This window comes from Cynocephalus volans, chromosome 6, assembly GCF_027409185.1.
Source record: "Cynocephalus volans isolate mCynVol1 chromosome 6, mCynVol1.pri, whole genome shotgun sequence".
In the NCBI taxonomy this organism is placed as follows: Eukaryota; Metazoa; Chordata; class Mammalia; order Dermoptera; family Cynocephalidae; genus Cynocephalus; species Cynocephalus volans.
The window spans coordinates 3,448,100-3,465,400 of NC_084465.1; the positions used below are offsets into that span (position 1 = coordinate 3,448,100).

At 41.7% G+C, this 17,301-nt stretch overlaps 1 protein-coding gene across 1 annotated transcript in view; it reads left to right on the forward strand.

Annotated features, from left to right (window-relative positions):
- Positions 1-16,323, forward strand: part of CNPY1 (canopy FGF signaling regulator 1) — a 38,985-nt gene extending 22,662 nt beyond the window's left edge. Inside the window, exons 2-4 of the mRNA XM_063098678.1 lie at positions 10,319-10,522; positions 12,273-12,369; positions 16,286-16,323. Of these exons, the coding sequence (XP_062954748.1) occupies positions 10,319-10,522; positions 12,273-12,369; positions 16,286-16,323 (339 nt within the window). The remainder of the gene's footprint in view (positions 1-10,318; positions 10,523-12,272; positions 12,370-16,285) is intronic.
- The last annotated feature ends 978 nt before the right edge of the window (positions 16,324-17,301 follow it).

Below are 17,301 nucleotides of genomic sequence, written 5' to 3' on the forward strand. Positions count from 1 at the left end.
AAGCACTGTTCCACCATGAAATAAGGACGTGGAGACAATGTAACACCAGGGAAATGCCTGTAATTTAGTGCTAATATGCAGAGTGGAGGGTATAAAATTGGAGTTACAAGCAGACAAAGACTGAAAAGGGACACAGTTTGCTTTGTCAGGATGCTAAGATTGTGAGTAGATTTTTCTCACTTCACTTTCAGATTCCATTGCTTGAGTAAAAATAGCACTTATTGAATGCTCAGCTTGTGAACATATTGATTTATGGAGACTCACGGTTACTAGTGGCCCTAAATGAAGTAAACAAAACACAACACAAATATTTTATTTAACAAGAACAAAATTGAGTTGTTAATAGTCTCTTTTTCTTTGCGACAGATATAGGCTGGGTTTGGTCTCAATCAGTTCTCTATATCTTACACCCTTTCTTTTGAGGCCAGCAGGGATGGTACAGAACTGGAATCCAGGAATCCGTAGAAGAGCAGAGACGATGCAGATGACCCTTTCTTTCCAGCCGCTGAAGTGTGGTGGCTCTTCAAACACTTCAACAGTTTATTGATGATCTGTCCCTTTTCTACCTGAAGCCATCGCATGTCTGGTCATAACTTGCTCAAAATTGGGTATTTCTGAAACGAAAAAACTGAGCTGAAAGGAGATGCAATATCTGATGTGTTAAGTGTTAAAACCATTTCTCAGCTGCTTGGATTTGGTTCTGGAATGACCTGAATTTGCTGGATCAGAGAAAACACGACCCTTTTCTCTTCCTAGCATTTCCTCCTGGGGGTGCCACGGACATTCCGGGCCTGGTGCAGCAGCGTGCAGTTCGTGGGGGGCCCCTCAGCCTAAACAACTCCTGGTGACGCAGACCTGGCTGTGTGAAACCTCGGACACAACTCCTCGCAGGCTGTGCGTTCTGGAGGCCAGAAATGCGCATGAGAGAATAACGACATGGAGAATGACCTAAGCCATTTTGAGAACATGTACAGCCCTAGTAATGTAATAAAAGACCTTACTCTAAGACAGGTGCCATAAGACAGGTGCCAGGTGCTGAGATACCCATTTATCATGCCTCTCTGCTTCTCTTGGTTTATTTTGAGCCTCAGTGAAAGATCTCTGCTCTTAACTGTGTTTTCTAATTAGTGATATGGGGTCTCGCCAAGTTCAGCACTCATCGAGATATTGCAAATGCCTGGCTCTCCCAAAGGTGCTGTCTTTGTACTATTCGGCCTGAGAACCAAGGCACCTTTCTGAGCTCATCCCAAAGTAGTGTTTTTAAGGACAAGCCTTTGAATCAGTATCTCTTTGTACTAAGTGGCCTTTCCTCCAGTCTCTGTCAGTGTGCTTTTTCTAGATAAAGCACAAAAGCAGAAAATAAAAAAGTCAGGTTATCGTCATTTCATTCTAAACCAGCACTGCTCACACTCGACTATGCACAGAGATCACCTGGTGTTGGCAGGTGTGGGTGGGGCTGGGATTCTGTAACACTAACAAACTCCCAGGGGAGTCCAGGGCTGCTGGTCCATGGACTGCACTTTGAGTACTGAGGATCTGGACGCCCCACTGGCAGGTCTAGGAATCTAAGAAGATGGGAAGGCAAGCAGGGGGTGGACAGGAAGGGCTTCACGGGCAAACTTTGCAAAGCATGCTGACAACATGGAGGTGCCCAGTTTGCCTTGCTTCTGGGGCATATGAAGAACAGTGTCTCTTCTGTCTCTCTCACTTGTCATTAGGGGTAGTACAAAAATCACTCTGGGCTACTTAAATTTGTGTCATTTTAAAGGTGTTTAAAATCTAAAACAATCATGGCCCGTGAGAGGGAAAATAATAACATTGCAACTTTATGTGCCACATCAGGAGCTTTGAAGGATTTTCCTGCCAGTAACTTGACTTGATCAGATACATGAGAAGAGCGGTCATTATCGCCCAGTTTTACCGAAGGTCAGTGACTGTCCCTGTCCATGGTCGGTTGATAAGCAAAGCCAGACTGGACTTTGGGTGTTTGGGCAGACCCCAGGCCCACTGCCCCCTCCTCCACCACGTTGCCATGGGAAACATGGATGATCAATTGCTATGCAAATGTGCAGAAGCAGACCTGCCAGCTTGTGGTGTTCGGCATTGGGGGTCGGCCTCACCAGCCATCTCCTCGTGGTTTGGGCTCTCTAGCAGTCCACAGGCATCTGTTCTTTTTGAGCATTCGGTTTAACGGGCTTGGGTTGCAGCTAGCAAGGGTTGAGGCTGGAGGACTTCATGTTCATGGTCTGTGACTGTGAATCAGCTGGGGCTGCTGTAACAAAGTCCCACAGACGGGTGCCATAAACCACAGAGGTTTAGTTTCTCACAGCTCTGGAGGCTAGAGGTCCAGGATCAAGGTTTGGCAGGGCTGGTTCCTCCCAAGGCCTCTCTCCTTGGCTTGTAGATGCGTCTTCTCCCTGTGTGCTCACGTAGTCATTCCTCTGTGCATGTCTGTGTTCTGATCTCCTCCTTTTGTCAGGACAGCAGTCACATGGGGAAACAGACCATCCCAATGACCTCATTTAAGGGTAATCACCTCTTTAAAGACCCTGTCTCCTGATGCAGTCATATTCTGGTGTACCGGGAGTCAGAACCTCAACACAGGAAGTTTGGAGACCCTGTTTGGCCTGTCACAGTGACCTACCTGGTCATTTGGTGGGGGTATGGCATGCTGTGGTGGCTACTGAGGTGGATTAGGTAACAAAATGCCTCAAGGACCAGCAGTCCAAGTCTCAGAACTAAAGGCGAGGGGGACCAGCCACCTCTGTGCCACAGAGACCTCTGGCCCCAAGGAAGCCAGCATCCCAATCACACAGCAGTTACGGTGCATCTTCCAGGTCGCCACAGAGATGATGCCTGTGACAGGTCACCCAAGGGTTTCCACAAGGACTGTGAGGTTACAGGAGAGAACAGAAGGCACTGGGGTGGGTTGAAGGGATGGCCCGATCATCATCCCAGCAGCAGGAATTTCCTGGAGACGGTGCCCCAGGTTTGAGACACTGTGATCCAAGGTGGGGACGTTTGTCTGGCCGTCAAGAGCTTCCCCACATAGGGGCCTTGGCCAGGGTACCATTGCTCCAGCCAGGCTATGGCACCTTCAGAAGCGTCAGGTGAGCCCCAGGCTGGGCTGGGCTGGGTTTCCATGGCACTGCCTGTGGTACCTGGAGCAAGTCCTTTCTCCTCTCTCTGCCTCAGTCTCCTCATCTGAAAAGTGAAGGGTTTACTAAGGGTTCTCCAAGGTTCTGTCCAGCTTTTAATGTCTGTGTGCTGTGGGGGGTGGAAATGTGCAGAGAGGTGGCCAGGCAGCATAACAGCCACTGGAGGAGGGATCCACTCTGTTGGAATGTGTCCCCTCAGCATCCTGGACATAGAATGAGCCCCCCTAGCCCCAAGATCTACAAGTGAGAAAGACAAAGCAACCACTGAACAGTGTGAAGAGAAGGGGCACGCACACACATACACACACATGCGCGTGCACGCATGCAAACATGCACGTGCACACACGCAATGCACACACGTGACATGCGCATGAGCACACACACAGAGGCACACACCTCTTTTTGTGGAGGGAGGAGTTTGGGGCTGGAAGAGTCTGGGGGAGGTATGAACCCTATGTTTTACTTCACCCTTTTCTTCTTTTTGGATTTTTTAAAAAAGCATTCAAATGAATGTGTTACTTTTTCCATTAAAACGGGTTTTTTGTTTTTAAAATTTTTTTAAAGGAGAGAGCTGTCCATATAGCCAATGGGAACCAGGAAAGGAGGAATGTCCCTTGGGAAAAGGCTCTGCTCTCCTTGCGTGCAGAGGCCTCACTTTGTCCTAGCTCAGGACTGTCTCTCTTGCTTCCCAGCATTCTCATTATCAATATGAACCTGACCAGAAAGACCATACCCTTGAGAAGTCATGGAAGGAGGGGCTCATGTTGGGCATCTGGAACGCACAGAAGCCCTGCTGTTCCCTGTCCCTTGGGTGTGTATGTGTGCAATATGTGCACGCATGTGCATGTGTGTGAATGTGTGTGTGCCACACAGGTGGCATCCAGAGCCCTGCAGTGGCTCTCCAGCTATGATTTCAGACTAGGCTGGGGGTCTGGGAGGTAGACAGCCTGTCATTCCTATCACTCAGGTCTGTTCCTAGGGTGTAAGAGGGTCCTGGGAACTTGGGGCTGAGGCCAGGATGAGGGTGTGGAGGCTTAGTGAGCTGGAGCAGGGCGTGGCACCTCTCCTGAGGTGTGAAGGCTGCTTCCCGGTCTGGCATCCTCCTTGTGAATGGATGGAGGGTCAGGCTGGGCAGTGTCAGGAAAGCCCCACTGCCTCTGCCTGCCACTGCCCCAGCCTCTCCCAAAAGCCATGAGACATTTTCTGGTTAGCCTGTCAGCTACGAGGACAGCTGGCCCCTTCTGCATAATCCCTGTATGTGTATATGTGTGCATTATGTAAGAGTGTGCATGTGTTATAAGTGTATGCATCATTTCCTGTGGGCATATGAGTTAATTGTGCACATGTGTGACTTTGCATGTGTGTATGAGCACACGCGTGGTGTGTGTATGTGTGCAATGTGTGCACGCATGTGCATGTCTGTGAATGTGTGTGTCTGAGTGTGTACACCATATGGTGTGTATCATGCATGTATGTAAGCATGTGCGTGTGTGTGTATGAGTGTGTGCACTGTATGCTGCATATTGTGCATGCATGTGCATGCATGTGTTTGTATGAGCGTGCACATGGTATGGTGTGTGAGCATGTGTGCATGTGTGTGAATGTGCACGTATCTGAGCATGTGTATCATATGGTGTGTATTGTGCACAAATGTGCATGTGCGTGTGTGTGAATGTGCATGTGTGTATGCATGTCTGCATGGTGTGGTGTGAGAGGATGTGTGCATGTGTGTGCACGCATGTGTGATTGTGTTTTCACATCTGTAGTGATGAAGCACCCAGAGTTTCTTAACTCATCATCTAATTCATTTCTCCCCTTTTCTTCTTAGACTTCTAACATTTAATAAAGAAATCTTGACATTTGCCCTTGAGAATTCAGAAGACAAAGTTGGTAAATGCCATAACAGATTCCAACAATGTGACTTTTCATCTTTCTATTTTGGGAAAGTTTTGCAGAGGTGATTCTAAATAGATTACCACTCATCCACTGCTGTGTTTTCAGTAGCAAGATGGTGAAAGACATAGATCTTTGTTGGGCAGAAAATTGTAAAATAAGGAAACAGATACTGTATTTAATCCTTAGTTTAATTGATAGATGCAGGGTCATGTTACCATCAATTAATGTTTATTGGACCACCTCTGGGCCAATGTTCTTTTCAATAATTTAATTTTTATTTTTTTTCAGAATCACATAATAGTTCTCTTTTTAAAAGTCTGAATCAGACAAGTGTGTTTTTCTGACATAGATGGAGTTCAATAAACATCTGTTGAGCCCATGAACAAGCTCACATCAGACTCTGCTAACGTTGCAGTATTGCTGCCTCTCTCCTTCCAGGCACTGTCATTTGTTTCCACTAGGTTTTTTTTCCAAAACTAGTGAAATCCATCTGAGCCGTGCCAGCTGGAGGGCAAAGCCCAGAGTGCAGAATGCATCGGGCCCCAAATCCTTGCTTGGATGGTTTTTAACAGAGCTTAAAAAACTACAACGTTTTTCATTTGGATAGCTATATTTCTTTTCATTTTACCTGAAATGTTTGAAAATTAAAGTTGTTTTTTTAAAGACTAGCAGAATACTTTTTAAAACATGAAACCAAATGGCAGTGCCAATTTTGTATTTAATAATGAAAGGAAAGTGTGAATTTTTTTTTAACTTCAGGAAAAAGTCAAATTGAGTTAGACGACCCCCGTTTGGAGATAATTAATGCCGATCCATTATGCATTTTTTTTTTTCTGTTTTGTCACTGTTAAGTTGAAAACAGATTCCAGAATTTAAAAAAATGTAATTGAATTCTGGGAAAATTTCCCCTCGAAATGACATTGTTCTTATTTTATTACTTTTTTAAAAAAAAACAATCTGAGTGTACATGTTATTGATATATGTCCATAAATAGTAAGAATGACTTATTTCCATTTTTCAAATCATAGGAGGCAAAATTTAGATGTTATTTTTATAAATGCACTGCATTATCTGTGGTAAATTGTACTGAAATCTGTGTATTTTTCCCTCCAAGCTTTTATGGGTAGCACAAATTCACCCTTTAAATATGGAATTTTTGGGAGGCTGGAAGCACTAATTCTGCTATTTGTTGCTGATTTTGGCCGTCTTCATAAAGCCTACCTCAAATCTCTCTTATTGGTTAAGTCCAGATGCAGTTCAGTTTTCCTGATACACTGAGCACTGGAAATTTATCAGCCTTTATTATGCTTCACTGAAATGAGCTCCTCTAGATTTCTAATTATATTGTCTAATAAAACTAAACAGTCTATGCTATTTGCATATTATATGAAGAAGTATTATACAACAAACTCATAGCAGTCAATTAACATAAAAGCTAATTACGTATCTCATCAGCTTACAAGAATTTCTGAATTCATCCTTCTATTGTAGCCTAGAGCAAAGGAGCTTTGAATTTTCACTTCTAAATATTGACTTTTAACTAATATCAGCAGTGATTTCAATTTTTATGGATGAAAAGTTAGTGATTAAACTAGGTGCAATATTTGCTATAATGCAATTAAAATTTCTACATCAACTAAACCTCTAGAAAGAAAATCTTTGTAACCTTGTGAAATTAACAATCAGTCACTAAACAGGTTAAGTACTCGTTTCAGATCTGAAGAACACTCCAAAATAACGACGAAGTTGAGTTAAATTTACTGGAGATTGTCAAACTGTAATGGCAGGGATAGATCCACCACGAGGACAGTTTCCATTTCCAGTTGTGCACTGTGACATAATTGTATTCCTGCCTGATTGTGATAGCTATCAAGCAAGAAATTTACTACAAGATTAACAGAGACACAGTAATGAACAAACATGGGGCGCATCTTGTAATTGACTGTTATTAAAGCGTTGTCACAGTGGTCTGTAACAAACTCCCGAGCTCCGGTTTTCTAGAGAAAGCCAGAACTTTCAACTACTTTTTTCCATTTTAAAATTGGGATGGGGCATCCCACCCACCCCATTCCATCGCTCACATAACAAGCACATGGTCAGAAAAAGCCTAAACGGGGAAAAAAATAGACACAGCTTATACGAAACATGATTTAGAGTTGTAGGTGGGTTTCAAAATTGGGAAAAGTTAGCTTTTACTTTGATTGGGGTCCTCCAAGACAGCAATGAAATGATCGGGAATCATTTTTACATTTATAACTTGTACCAAATGAGCTATGTGTAACAGCAATGGCAGATAAGAAAACTGTGCTGGTGAATGGGTTTTCTCCTGATACAAGGATGGTGGCTCTTTTCATTCATATTTTAATGAGGTCAGTATCTCTGAGACAGTCCTCCGAGGGTGGAGGCAAAGCTCCCTCAGATTACAATAGGAGTTGCTTTATTGACGAGCACTATTCAAAACCTTCGCAGTCCGGAAAGAAAGACTCAGTTTTACTCTGCTTGTCCCAATACTTACTGCACTCATAATCGAAACACATTGGGGGGAAAAGGCTCAATTATTCTATGAACAGTCTTTAAATTTACTGAAGATCTTTCAGCTGAGTAGAATCATTTTAAACTCTAATTGTGTACATTTTAATAAAAGTATAAAGAGCTGCAAAGCATAAGCGTCTTTTTCTCAAATATTGTCTCTAGAAATCCGATGCTTTGGGATTTTAAGATTTTGTAAATCTCCTGTAAAACGAATTTTACTAGTCTCATGTTGGGTGTTTTCCCTTTCCTGTTTTTAGAGAACATTGTAATGTGGTGCCTTCTGAGCCATTTGCTGGCAAACATTTTCTACTTTTAAAAAATGTTTACTCCAAAAGTCCAGCTAATTACATCAAAAAGCTAGCAAGCCTTCAGAGACTTATAAAATTATAGAAATTCACACATTGATCTCTTGTTGTGATATATTTGTGTTAAAATAGCCACCACAGTACTTTATTCAAACATACAAAATTACACCTTCAAAGTAGGGAAACAATCCACTGTTAGGTGAAAAGTTTTAATGTGGGGGACTGTTTTCAAAAAGTGCAACCCAGGAAATAAATAAAAGGTTCTCAAAAATAAGTTGTGGAAGGCCTTTCACACGTGACTGTCATGATTTTGCTCAAAACTTGTATGCTCAGCAATTTTTGCACACAGTTCAGAATGTTAAGACACCTTAAAGAAATAGTTCCTAGAGTGGCCTCTACTCAACATGAACTTCCTGGTGCATTAGGATGGTGCTTGCTGCTCTGTCCCCAGAGCTGAGTTTCTAAAAGCACTGTTCCAGCCATCAGCCTCTTGCCCTCCTGCCATATCGCTCTGTCCCCACCCCCAAGTACCAAGCCTGTTTGCTTTGCCATGGGGAAGGGAGGGGGAAGAGGAGGGAGAGACAGAATGAATTTCTTGATTAAAATTAGATTTTTTAAATGAAAGATCGTACTCTTCACTTGCAAGTAAAATGTTGCTTTGTTGACATTCAGAAACTGTCTGTATTTTGAATGTACCAGATGAAGAAATATACTTGAGACACATGCATCGCAGAAGAAAAAAAACCCATAAAAACCCATAATCATTCTGTTAATGATGTGCCTTGATTAATCATAATTCAAGAATTTACCTCAGTTTTATAACTTTTTTCAGTGATCAGTACAAGCATAATCCTTTGTTCCTGTCAGTTAAGAAAACAGATTTTCAGTTTTGCTTATTAACCTATGTCTTGGTTTTCAAAATCTTTACAACTTACGGTGCTTGAAAATCACAATAAGTCACAAATAAAATGCAACTTGTATTTGAAATGTGCACTTTGGGCCACTTGACGTTGCTGTCTTTGACTGGAGACATTTTCAAACATTTAAATATTCATGAATGAGTTTTTTAAGACGCTAATTTAGTGACAAGGTCCCGGGACGTTCCAGGCCAGCTATTGCACTGCACATGTGAACGCGAGGTCCTTGAGAGCAGCTCAGACTCCAACCGGCTCCAGCTCGGAGCGGAAGGAAGGATGCTGTTACCTGTGCACGTGGCAGGTGCAGGTGAAGCTCAGCCAGTGGCCTAATTTCTCTGACTCTTTCCTCCTCCCGTGTCTCTTTTAAACGTCCCCACAGAGTTGCTTCCTTACGGAAACGGGGGGCGCCGGCGCTGGTGTTGGGGTGTGCAACGTGGAGCCTGGACTCGGAGCACACAGACGCGTCCCCGCCGCCTGTCACCTCCGCGCGCGGGCCGGCCAGAGTCGCGGCCAGATGGCGGCGGGGCGCGGGGACCCTTTGTGCGCCCGAGCGCGCCTGTGAGTGCAGCGCGGCCGCTGGCACCGGAAGGTTCATACTGCGTCTGAAAGGGGACAATGGAGGCTGGAGATGGCGACACTGCAGAGACCGAGTTCATTTGTCATGCGGGCCCTTTCACCGGGGCTGTCATGCGAGCCTCGTGCTTTGATCAGCGGAGGGTGGCGGGAGCCCGCGGAGGCCGCGGCGCGCTCGGGCGCCCTTGGCGGCTCCACGCCCCCTTCCGGAGGGAGGCGCGGGACGCAGCCCGCTGCACCTTGACCCGTCTAGACGGCCCGCGCGTTTTTGTCTCCGTTACCAAGGGCGAGGGGTGCTCTTTGACCCGCGCCCGGGGCGGACGTGGTGGCCAAAGGGTCCTGCTGAATCCTCGCCGGATTCCGGAGGGACGGGGCGCCCGGGGACGCGCGCCTGCTGTTCCCCAGGGAGCTGCCGCGGAGCCCGCCGGGGAGCAGGCACGTCCCGTGAGCTCCTCTTCCTCTCTCGGCCCGGCTTCCACTCCAGCCCCGGGCACCCCACGGCTGCAGCGGGTGGGCGGGCGACCCAGAGCGGAGGCAGGGGGTGCAAGACTTTGGGCTCCCCGGACTGCAGGAGAGTTTCGGAGCAAGGCAGGCGTCCCCTCCCTCCCTCCCCCTCTCTCTCTGACAAGTGCATAGTTAATAACAGCCCTTTCCTGTGATTCCTGCTTTATTCTGCAAGTTCAAAGCCTTGTTAAAGTGAGCATAGGCACAGGCAGAGTTTCTAGTTTGAATGCAAGTTTATTCTGCCCACTTTCAAATGCATGCACTTGTTAAAGCTAGAATCTACGCTAACCCCTTACGGGACGTAACTAATATCGTGGTGTAAATAATGCATGTTTGCACTGGTGGGATTGTGTGTGTTTCCCTGTGTACTCACTGGAGGCCCTTTGAGACAGCAGTAACGTTAAGACGCGTTTCCTCGCCGTGCTTCTCACAGGTGCCCCTGGCGCAGTCAGAAGCGTTCCTAGCGGACCTCTTGGAGAAAGTATGTGAGCGAATGAACGACTACAAGCTCGAAGAGGACCCTGTGACTAAGGAGAGAACTTTCAAGAGATTCGCTCCAAGGAAAGGAGACAAAATATACAAAGAATTTAAAAAATTCTTTTTTTATTCTGACGCTTACAGACCTTTGAAATTCGCGGTAAGCTCTCTTCTGGGCAGGTGAACCCATGAACATATTCTTTTTTGGTTGTTTGCTACTGTCTCGTTGCTGTTGAGTTTCCAGACCTTGAACATTAAAATGCACATTGAAATGTTATCTATTTACTTTGTTGTCCTGCTGCTTCTTGCGTGTTAACCGTGCATTTGGTCACCCCCTTTGAGACACCTGAGGGGCTGTGGTATTCGTGATGATCGATGGAGACGTGCAAGTGACATTTTACAGAAAGTGCTGTCCACAAGTCCCAGTGACTTTAAGACACTGTCTGCTCACTGTTTTGCTCAAATCGCTTTGCTCATGTGGGGATTCAGGAGTGGTTTCTGTCCGTCCTGTCGCCAAGGAAGGTCTCACTGGTTTCCACAAGAGGAATCAAGGGCTGTGGTTCCTAGGTTAAAATCCAAATGAAAACGAGTGTCATTTTTAAATATTTATAGCCAGTGGTGGAGGAACAGTGAAGCAGTGGTCTCTTTTTTTCCTGAGGCTGCGCAGAGGAGACAGCGTTTTTTCCTGAGTTAATTCGAACATTAGCACAAACTAAGTTAAACAAAGGCCTAGGTACGATAGCTGGCCTAATGCCAAATGTCCTTCTACTGCAATGTTTATTTTACACGACTGCTGGCCTCTGGCTTGCTAGAATGTGCCTGGCCAAATATATTGCAATATATTTCACTTTACTTAATGCTGTTGAATTCAGACAAAGTGATGGGCAGGCCTGTTTAAAAAATGTATTAAGTTCATGCCTGGGCCAAAATGCCAGGCATACTGAGACCCTGAAATAAGGGCTTTCGCTGACTTTTGAAGATTTCACTTTAATTAGAAAGTAAGGACTATAATTCAGGGTGCTGCGGAACAGGAACGGCAGAGTAAGTAGTGTGTTTGTGCTTCACGGGCTTTAAATAAACACATTATAGTGGAATTTAAATATGTGAAATGCCATTTCAGATTCTTACAGTCTTGCTTAATAAACTCAGAAAATGATTTCCAAGTCTCTAGTGAATGCCCTTCAGAAACTTCACAGTTCCTAAAAGTGTAGCCTGGTAGCTCTTTAACGGAGAAGCGTACTCTAGTGAGAATTTAAGGTTTTCAAATGCAGGGGCAAATGTGAGCTCCTTCTTTTCTGAAATATCAGATTTTTTTGGGGGGGGGGGAAGCAAAGTGAAATTTTGGCTGCATCTCTAAATGGTGTGAAAGAAACGTCCCCAAGCAACTGTCAGGCTTGTTCTGCACAGTGAAGTTGAAGATGCATTTGTTTTGATTGCTGAGAAGCCTTCATTGTTCTCGCACTTTCAAACCATAAAACGAGTTATTATGTTAAGTCTGAAGGAAACTGGCTCAACCATTTGAAGGAGCTGCGTTCTTTAAAATGTTTAAAAGTAATAATAATTAAAACACTGAGACTTTTCAGCTCCTAACACGGGGGACCCATTTCTTCCTATGACTTGAATTCCAATTTAAGGGAGAGAAACAAATACAAAGAGCCCTGTTCCTTCCTCATCCTCCCATGTCTTCTAGCACGACTAATCATTTAATGAAGTCCCAGGAAAATTACTCAGTGGACATTCTGGGGAGAAGGTTGATCCAGTGCAATGATGTATTAAAGCAAAAGGGCTCATAAAAATGGACCACCTCAGTTCCATGATTTCATATTTTGAGCTAATAAGATGTTGCTAAGTCCTTCCTAACAAGGTGCTTCCTGCGTGTGTACACATGTGTTGTTGTTATGTTTCTACAGTGTGAAACTATAATAGAGGAGTATGAAGATGAAATATTCTCACTTATCGCCCAGGAGGCACACTATCTAGCTGACAAGCTGTGCACTGAAAAATCAGGTACTGTGTCTGATGTAACATGTGCTCGCTCCGCGCTCACCCTGCACGGCTCCCACTCAGCCTTGCAGCGTCGTGTCTGCAGGCCGAGCCTCACTGCTCCCCGCAGCCGGTCCCCTGCACCAGAAACGACCCGTGTGAGAGGACACAGATAAGCAGAAGCCACCGGGCTGTGGGCCTCACGCTTGCTACCTCCTCTCCTTGACATTTGAAATGAATTCCAAAATACTTCACGTCCAGTCGTTCAGGAGTTCACTCTTGCTCAGAATTAGACCAATCCAAAGCACTTGCTTTTTAAAAAACTTTTAGAAATTGGATTTTCCATCCTGGACCAGGAAAGGAGAACCTTTTTTTATGACTTGAGTATTTGCCCTTCCAGCAGAAGGTGGGATTTTTATTTTGTAAGAAATTCTTCAAGTTGTTTTTTGTTGTTGGGTTGGGGTGGGGGCTAGATATATATATATATTTTTAGGTTCTCTTTCTAGAGTATATACTTCTTAAATTTTTTTTTTTCCTGGCTCAGAGGGTAAAAAATTTATTTAATCATAGTTTTACACACACACTCAAAAACTAGAAAAACTGAGCAGAACTTTATTTACTACATATAAAGTTGAATCCCATTACCACTGGCCTTCCCCCGTTTGTGTGAACATACATGTTCTAGTCATATCCTTTCGAAACTGTTCATTACATTTATGAGAATACAGTACAAGTCGTGCATTCTTTTTTGGTATCTTTGGGAAGAGAATGAATGGGCATATATGAAGACGATTTAAAGCAATGGAGTACTTGTAAGCAACGTGGAAGCTTGAGACATTTAGCATTTAGCCATTGTTTATGACAAAGTATAATACACCTGCATCCACTGTATGAAATTTAGTGCCAAAATAATAGTTACTGCACATTTGTATGATAAATATTTACTAATATTTAGTAAATGAAAATAATACTGCACATTTGTAGATAAATATTTATGTCATTAAAAGTTATTAAGCAAGAGGGTCATAAATCCCCCATTAACAGAACAGTTAGTTTTCTTATTCTGAGTAGATAATTGAGTTGTTTTCTGTTTAAAATCCAACTTTAATGGGACTTTGCAGAAGAATGCAGTGAAATAATATAGTCAGAATTGTTTAGGAGTCTGAGATTTTTTCTTTGACGTTGGATATATAATGTAGAAATCTGTGAAGTTCACATAAGTTCATAGCCACAATTTTCCCAAAAAAAGTATTTTTAAAGTTTTCAAACAATTCAGAGATGTATTATTCATTAAGATATAAGCAAAAATGTGATGCACAATATTTGATTTTTTTTTCTATTTTTCCCCTATAAAGGGTTTGGTCTTGTCATAATCATCTATATGAAAAATGCAAATAATTTGCTACATCAGTATTCATTCCAGTGTTCCACAAGGACTTGTAAAAGTTTCACCAACTGTTTACGGCAGTAGTCACTTCTAAACAGTAAGATTCTGGGGAAAGACTCTGCTCCAAGATTCAGCAGTTCGACTTAATTTCAATTACATTAACTACCTCTCTTTATTCCCCCTGAATATTTATGATTGGAAATAAAAACTAGCATGAACCTTGAGAAAATACAAGCTTAAAGAATAAACCTAACATGTGTAGTATTGCTAGTATAAAATAAAACATGATTAGGTAATCCTTAATTAGCATTTGATTTTTTAAAAAAACTGATTAAGTACTTGCCACTTTAAGCAGAACCACTGAGCGAAATGGAAACACTCAGCAGTGGAGACTGCCCCATGGCTGCGCACGGTGCACGGGATGGAGTCCTTCCAGGCTGTGTTTCTTCGTGGAATATATTTATGGATGTTCTAAACCATTCATAAGTTAAAACTGAGAGTAAGTTGACTTTAAAAAGAGACTAGACACCCCTCCTCCTAAAAAAACAGCTGCTGAAGTAAGTTAACCCCACAATAACAAGGTGGAAAGTTTTTTCGAACTTAAAAATTATTGCCAGAAAAAGCTAAAATAACACATCAATGATAAAAATTCCTCCGAGCATCTGCAGCCACTAGGAAGGAATACATTTTAACATATTGGAATGGTTTCAGACCGCTGTGTACAAGGTGAGATGTACAAGGTGGGACTGTCATATCGTAGAAGAACTTCAGATGCATTCAAATGTAATTTAAAATACAAGTACAGTAAGTTTCCTACGACAGCATAACATTTATGCTCTGTTTTGTAAAGGCAATACTTTATCTTGTTTTATTATACAACAGCTTTGCTATGATATGATCTCCACAGTTTAAATGATATTTTAAAGATGTGACTGTGTGTGTGTGTGTGTGTGTGTGTGTATTGGAGGTTACGAAACTATACATAAACCAATAACTATTTACTGAGTGTATACTATGTGCAAGACAATGTACTGAGAGCTGTTAAAATGTTCACGTACTGCTTTTAGGAAGACAAATAATTATTTACAAAACAGATATTTCTAGAACTGGAGATTTGATTGGAAGTTGAGTCCCTGTCTATAACTTATATACTCTTTGTGTATATATGAATTTTGCATTTTTCTACTTAATGTAGATCATACATTAATTATATAATATATAATAATAATTATATGTGAGCAGATGACGGTGCATTCGCAGACTCTTCATAACATTAAGGTTCTAGCATTCACCCTACGCACAAAAATAAATGGGGAAAAATGCAGAAAACATCTTATGTCAAATTTAATGTGACTATGTCTGGATTAAAAAATAACACATCAGTGAGATTTTCATAAACATTATGTGTCATCTTTTTGATGAATGAAAAAAATCTTAATGAAAGATTATAAGACTACAGATGGATCCGTGGATGCCAACAATTTTATACAACAAACAGAATAACAGTTAATACTTATACTCTGCTTGAATATGAGACAAAGTAGTGGTAGGTTATTCCTCACAAAATCCCTTTTTTTCTAGGCAAACAGTAAAAGTAAGTTTATTAGATTTTCCTGGTGGAATATCTGGTGGCATATAACCCACACTTCTCCAGATGGTCATTTAGGTGTCTTGAATTAAAAATGATTAAAATCTGAATATAATATAGAGTCGTGATTAAAAATGGTACATATTCCATTCTAGGCGAGGAACTTATCACTGGAGATTCTAGATGAATGAATACTCTTGCATTTGTGGAGGTATTTGTAAAATAGCCTGTGTGAGGTTATACATATAAATGCGTAAATACACTGTACTTCCTTCTGTTCTGATGTCAAATCTTAACACTTAAAAACTTCGTGACTGACAAATTTCCCACATAACCATTTTGAGTGCATGGGGAAAAAAAATCAAGTATCTAGAATTGTTTAGCTTACATTTACAGTAAGAGCATTTTTTACCTTTTTGTGTACACTTCCTAGCATTAATGGAGGTGTTAAATTTAATATATAAAATAATTGCTTTCAATGGCTGGCATATTTTAAATAAATTACGTAGCCAAAATAATCCATAACCTTCTAAATAAAGTTGGCATTAATTGCTTTCAATTGGAAAAGTAGTATGTACCAGAGTACTAGTTGCTTGTCTGGTCCTTAGATTAAATGCCAAGTGTACTGTACCCCTTACAAGGTATGAAATGTCTCTGAGCGATCTTTAAATACTCCCATAGCCATGGGTGAAATGACACAATACCTTGGCCTTGCTTTAAAATATTCCGGCCAAAAAGACTGGAACACAAGACAGGAATAGAGGAGCATTGGTCATAGTTGAAGCTGGGTGTGGGTACAGGGGAGTAGATATACCCTTCTTTCTACTTTTGTGTATATTTGGAATTTTCCGTAATAAATGTTTTAAAAAATATGCTTCCACCAGAATGTACCTTTTGCAAAATGTAAATGACTTAATAGGCTGGTATTTAATTTGATTGTGATGTTATCTAATTTTTTTTTCCAGATCTGTGTGAATCTTCTACTCATCATACTGAACTCTAGGAATGACGTGCTACTAGTTATAGAGAGGAGTAAAGTCACATCCCCAAAGGTCAATGTCTGATTTTATGTTTGCATGTCGTCTTTTGTGATAAGAAGTTTTTGTCTGATTTATACCATGTTTGTCTCATGTATGATATCTTTTGGAAAATGTGTTATGTGGAATACTGATAAACCTTGACATTTTCTATAGGTGAAGCTGAGAAGTACATAAAACTTAAATTACCCTTCCAGATTTTGATAAAAACAGGCTTAGCAATAAAGTTAATTTGGCAGTGGGAAAAAAAGTGAAGAAATACCATAAACTAAACAGGGATTTTATAATCTGTACTGTATATTTCGTAGTAAGTGTATATGCATACAAACAAGTGTAGTGTGCCATTTGGTAAGAACTTGATCTGATTTCTCAAATATTTCACTGGCCATGAATTTAAGAAAATATATTGCAACCAACTCCAGACTCGGTCTTCCAGGTTGTGGATGGCTATTGGTGAAAGAAATGAACCCACTTTTTAACAGGAGTGAAAGGTAAATTTCTAGAAATCGTAAGGTTAAAAAGTTCTTCATCTCTGAAACTTAGTGGAATGCTTAAAAAATAATGAATGTTTTTTATGGTGAAAATAATTATATTGGCCTTTCTAAAACACACGTTCTGGGTTCAGATGATTTCAAAAGTTGATTTATTATGACATAATGTATTAAAAGATGACACTAGTGACCACATTTTGTTTTGCTGCAAAGTGTCCTGGTTTTTTTTCCTAAAGATTTTTGGCTAATATATGTAGATTCGTATGTAGATTTTACTACGAAATAACCTATCATTCTTCTATATGAATGTTCCGTGAAGTGTGGAGATGGAAGGAGAGGTGAGACGTGGTGGGAAATTACCTTTTGACCACACTTCATGTAATACAAAGTGTAAGAACAGCCACTCTTGGACATTTCATTGTCTCTGTTAAATTTGCATTCAGTGGAATCCTA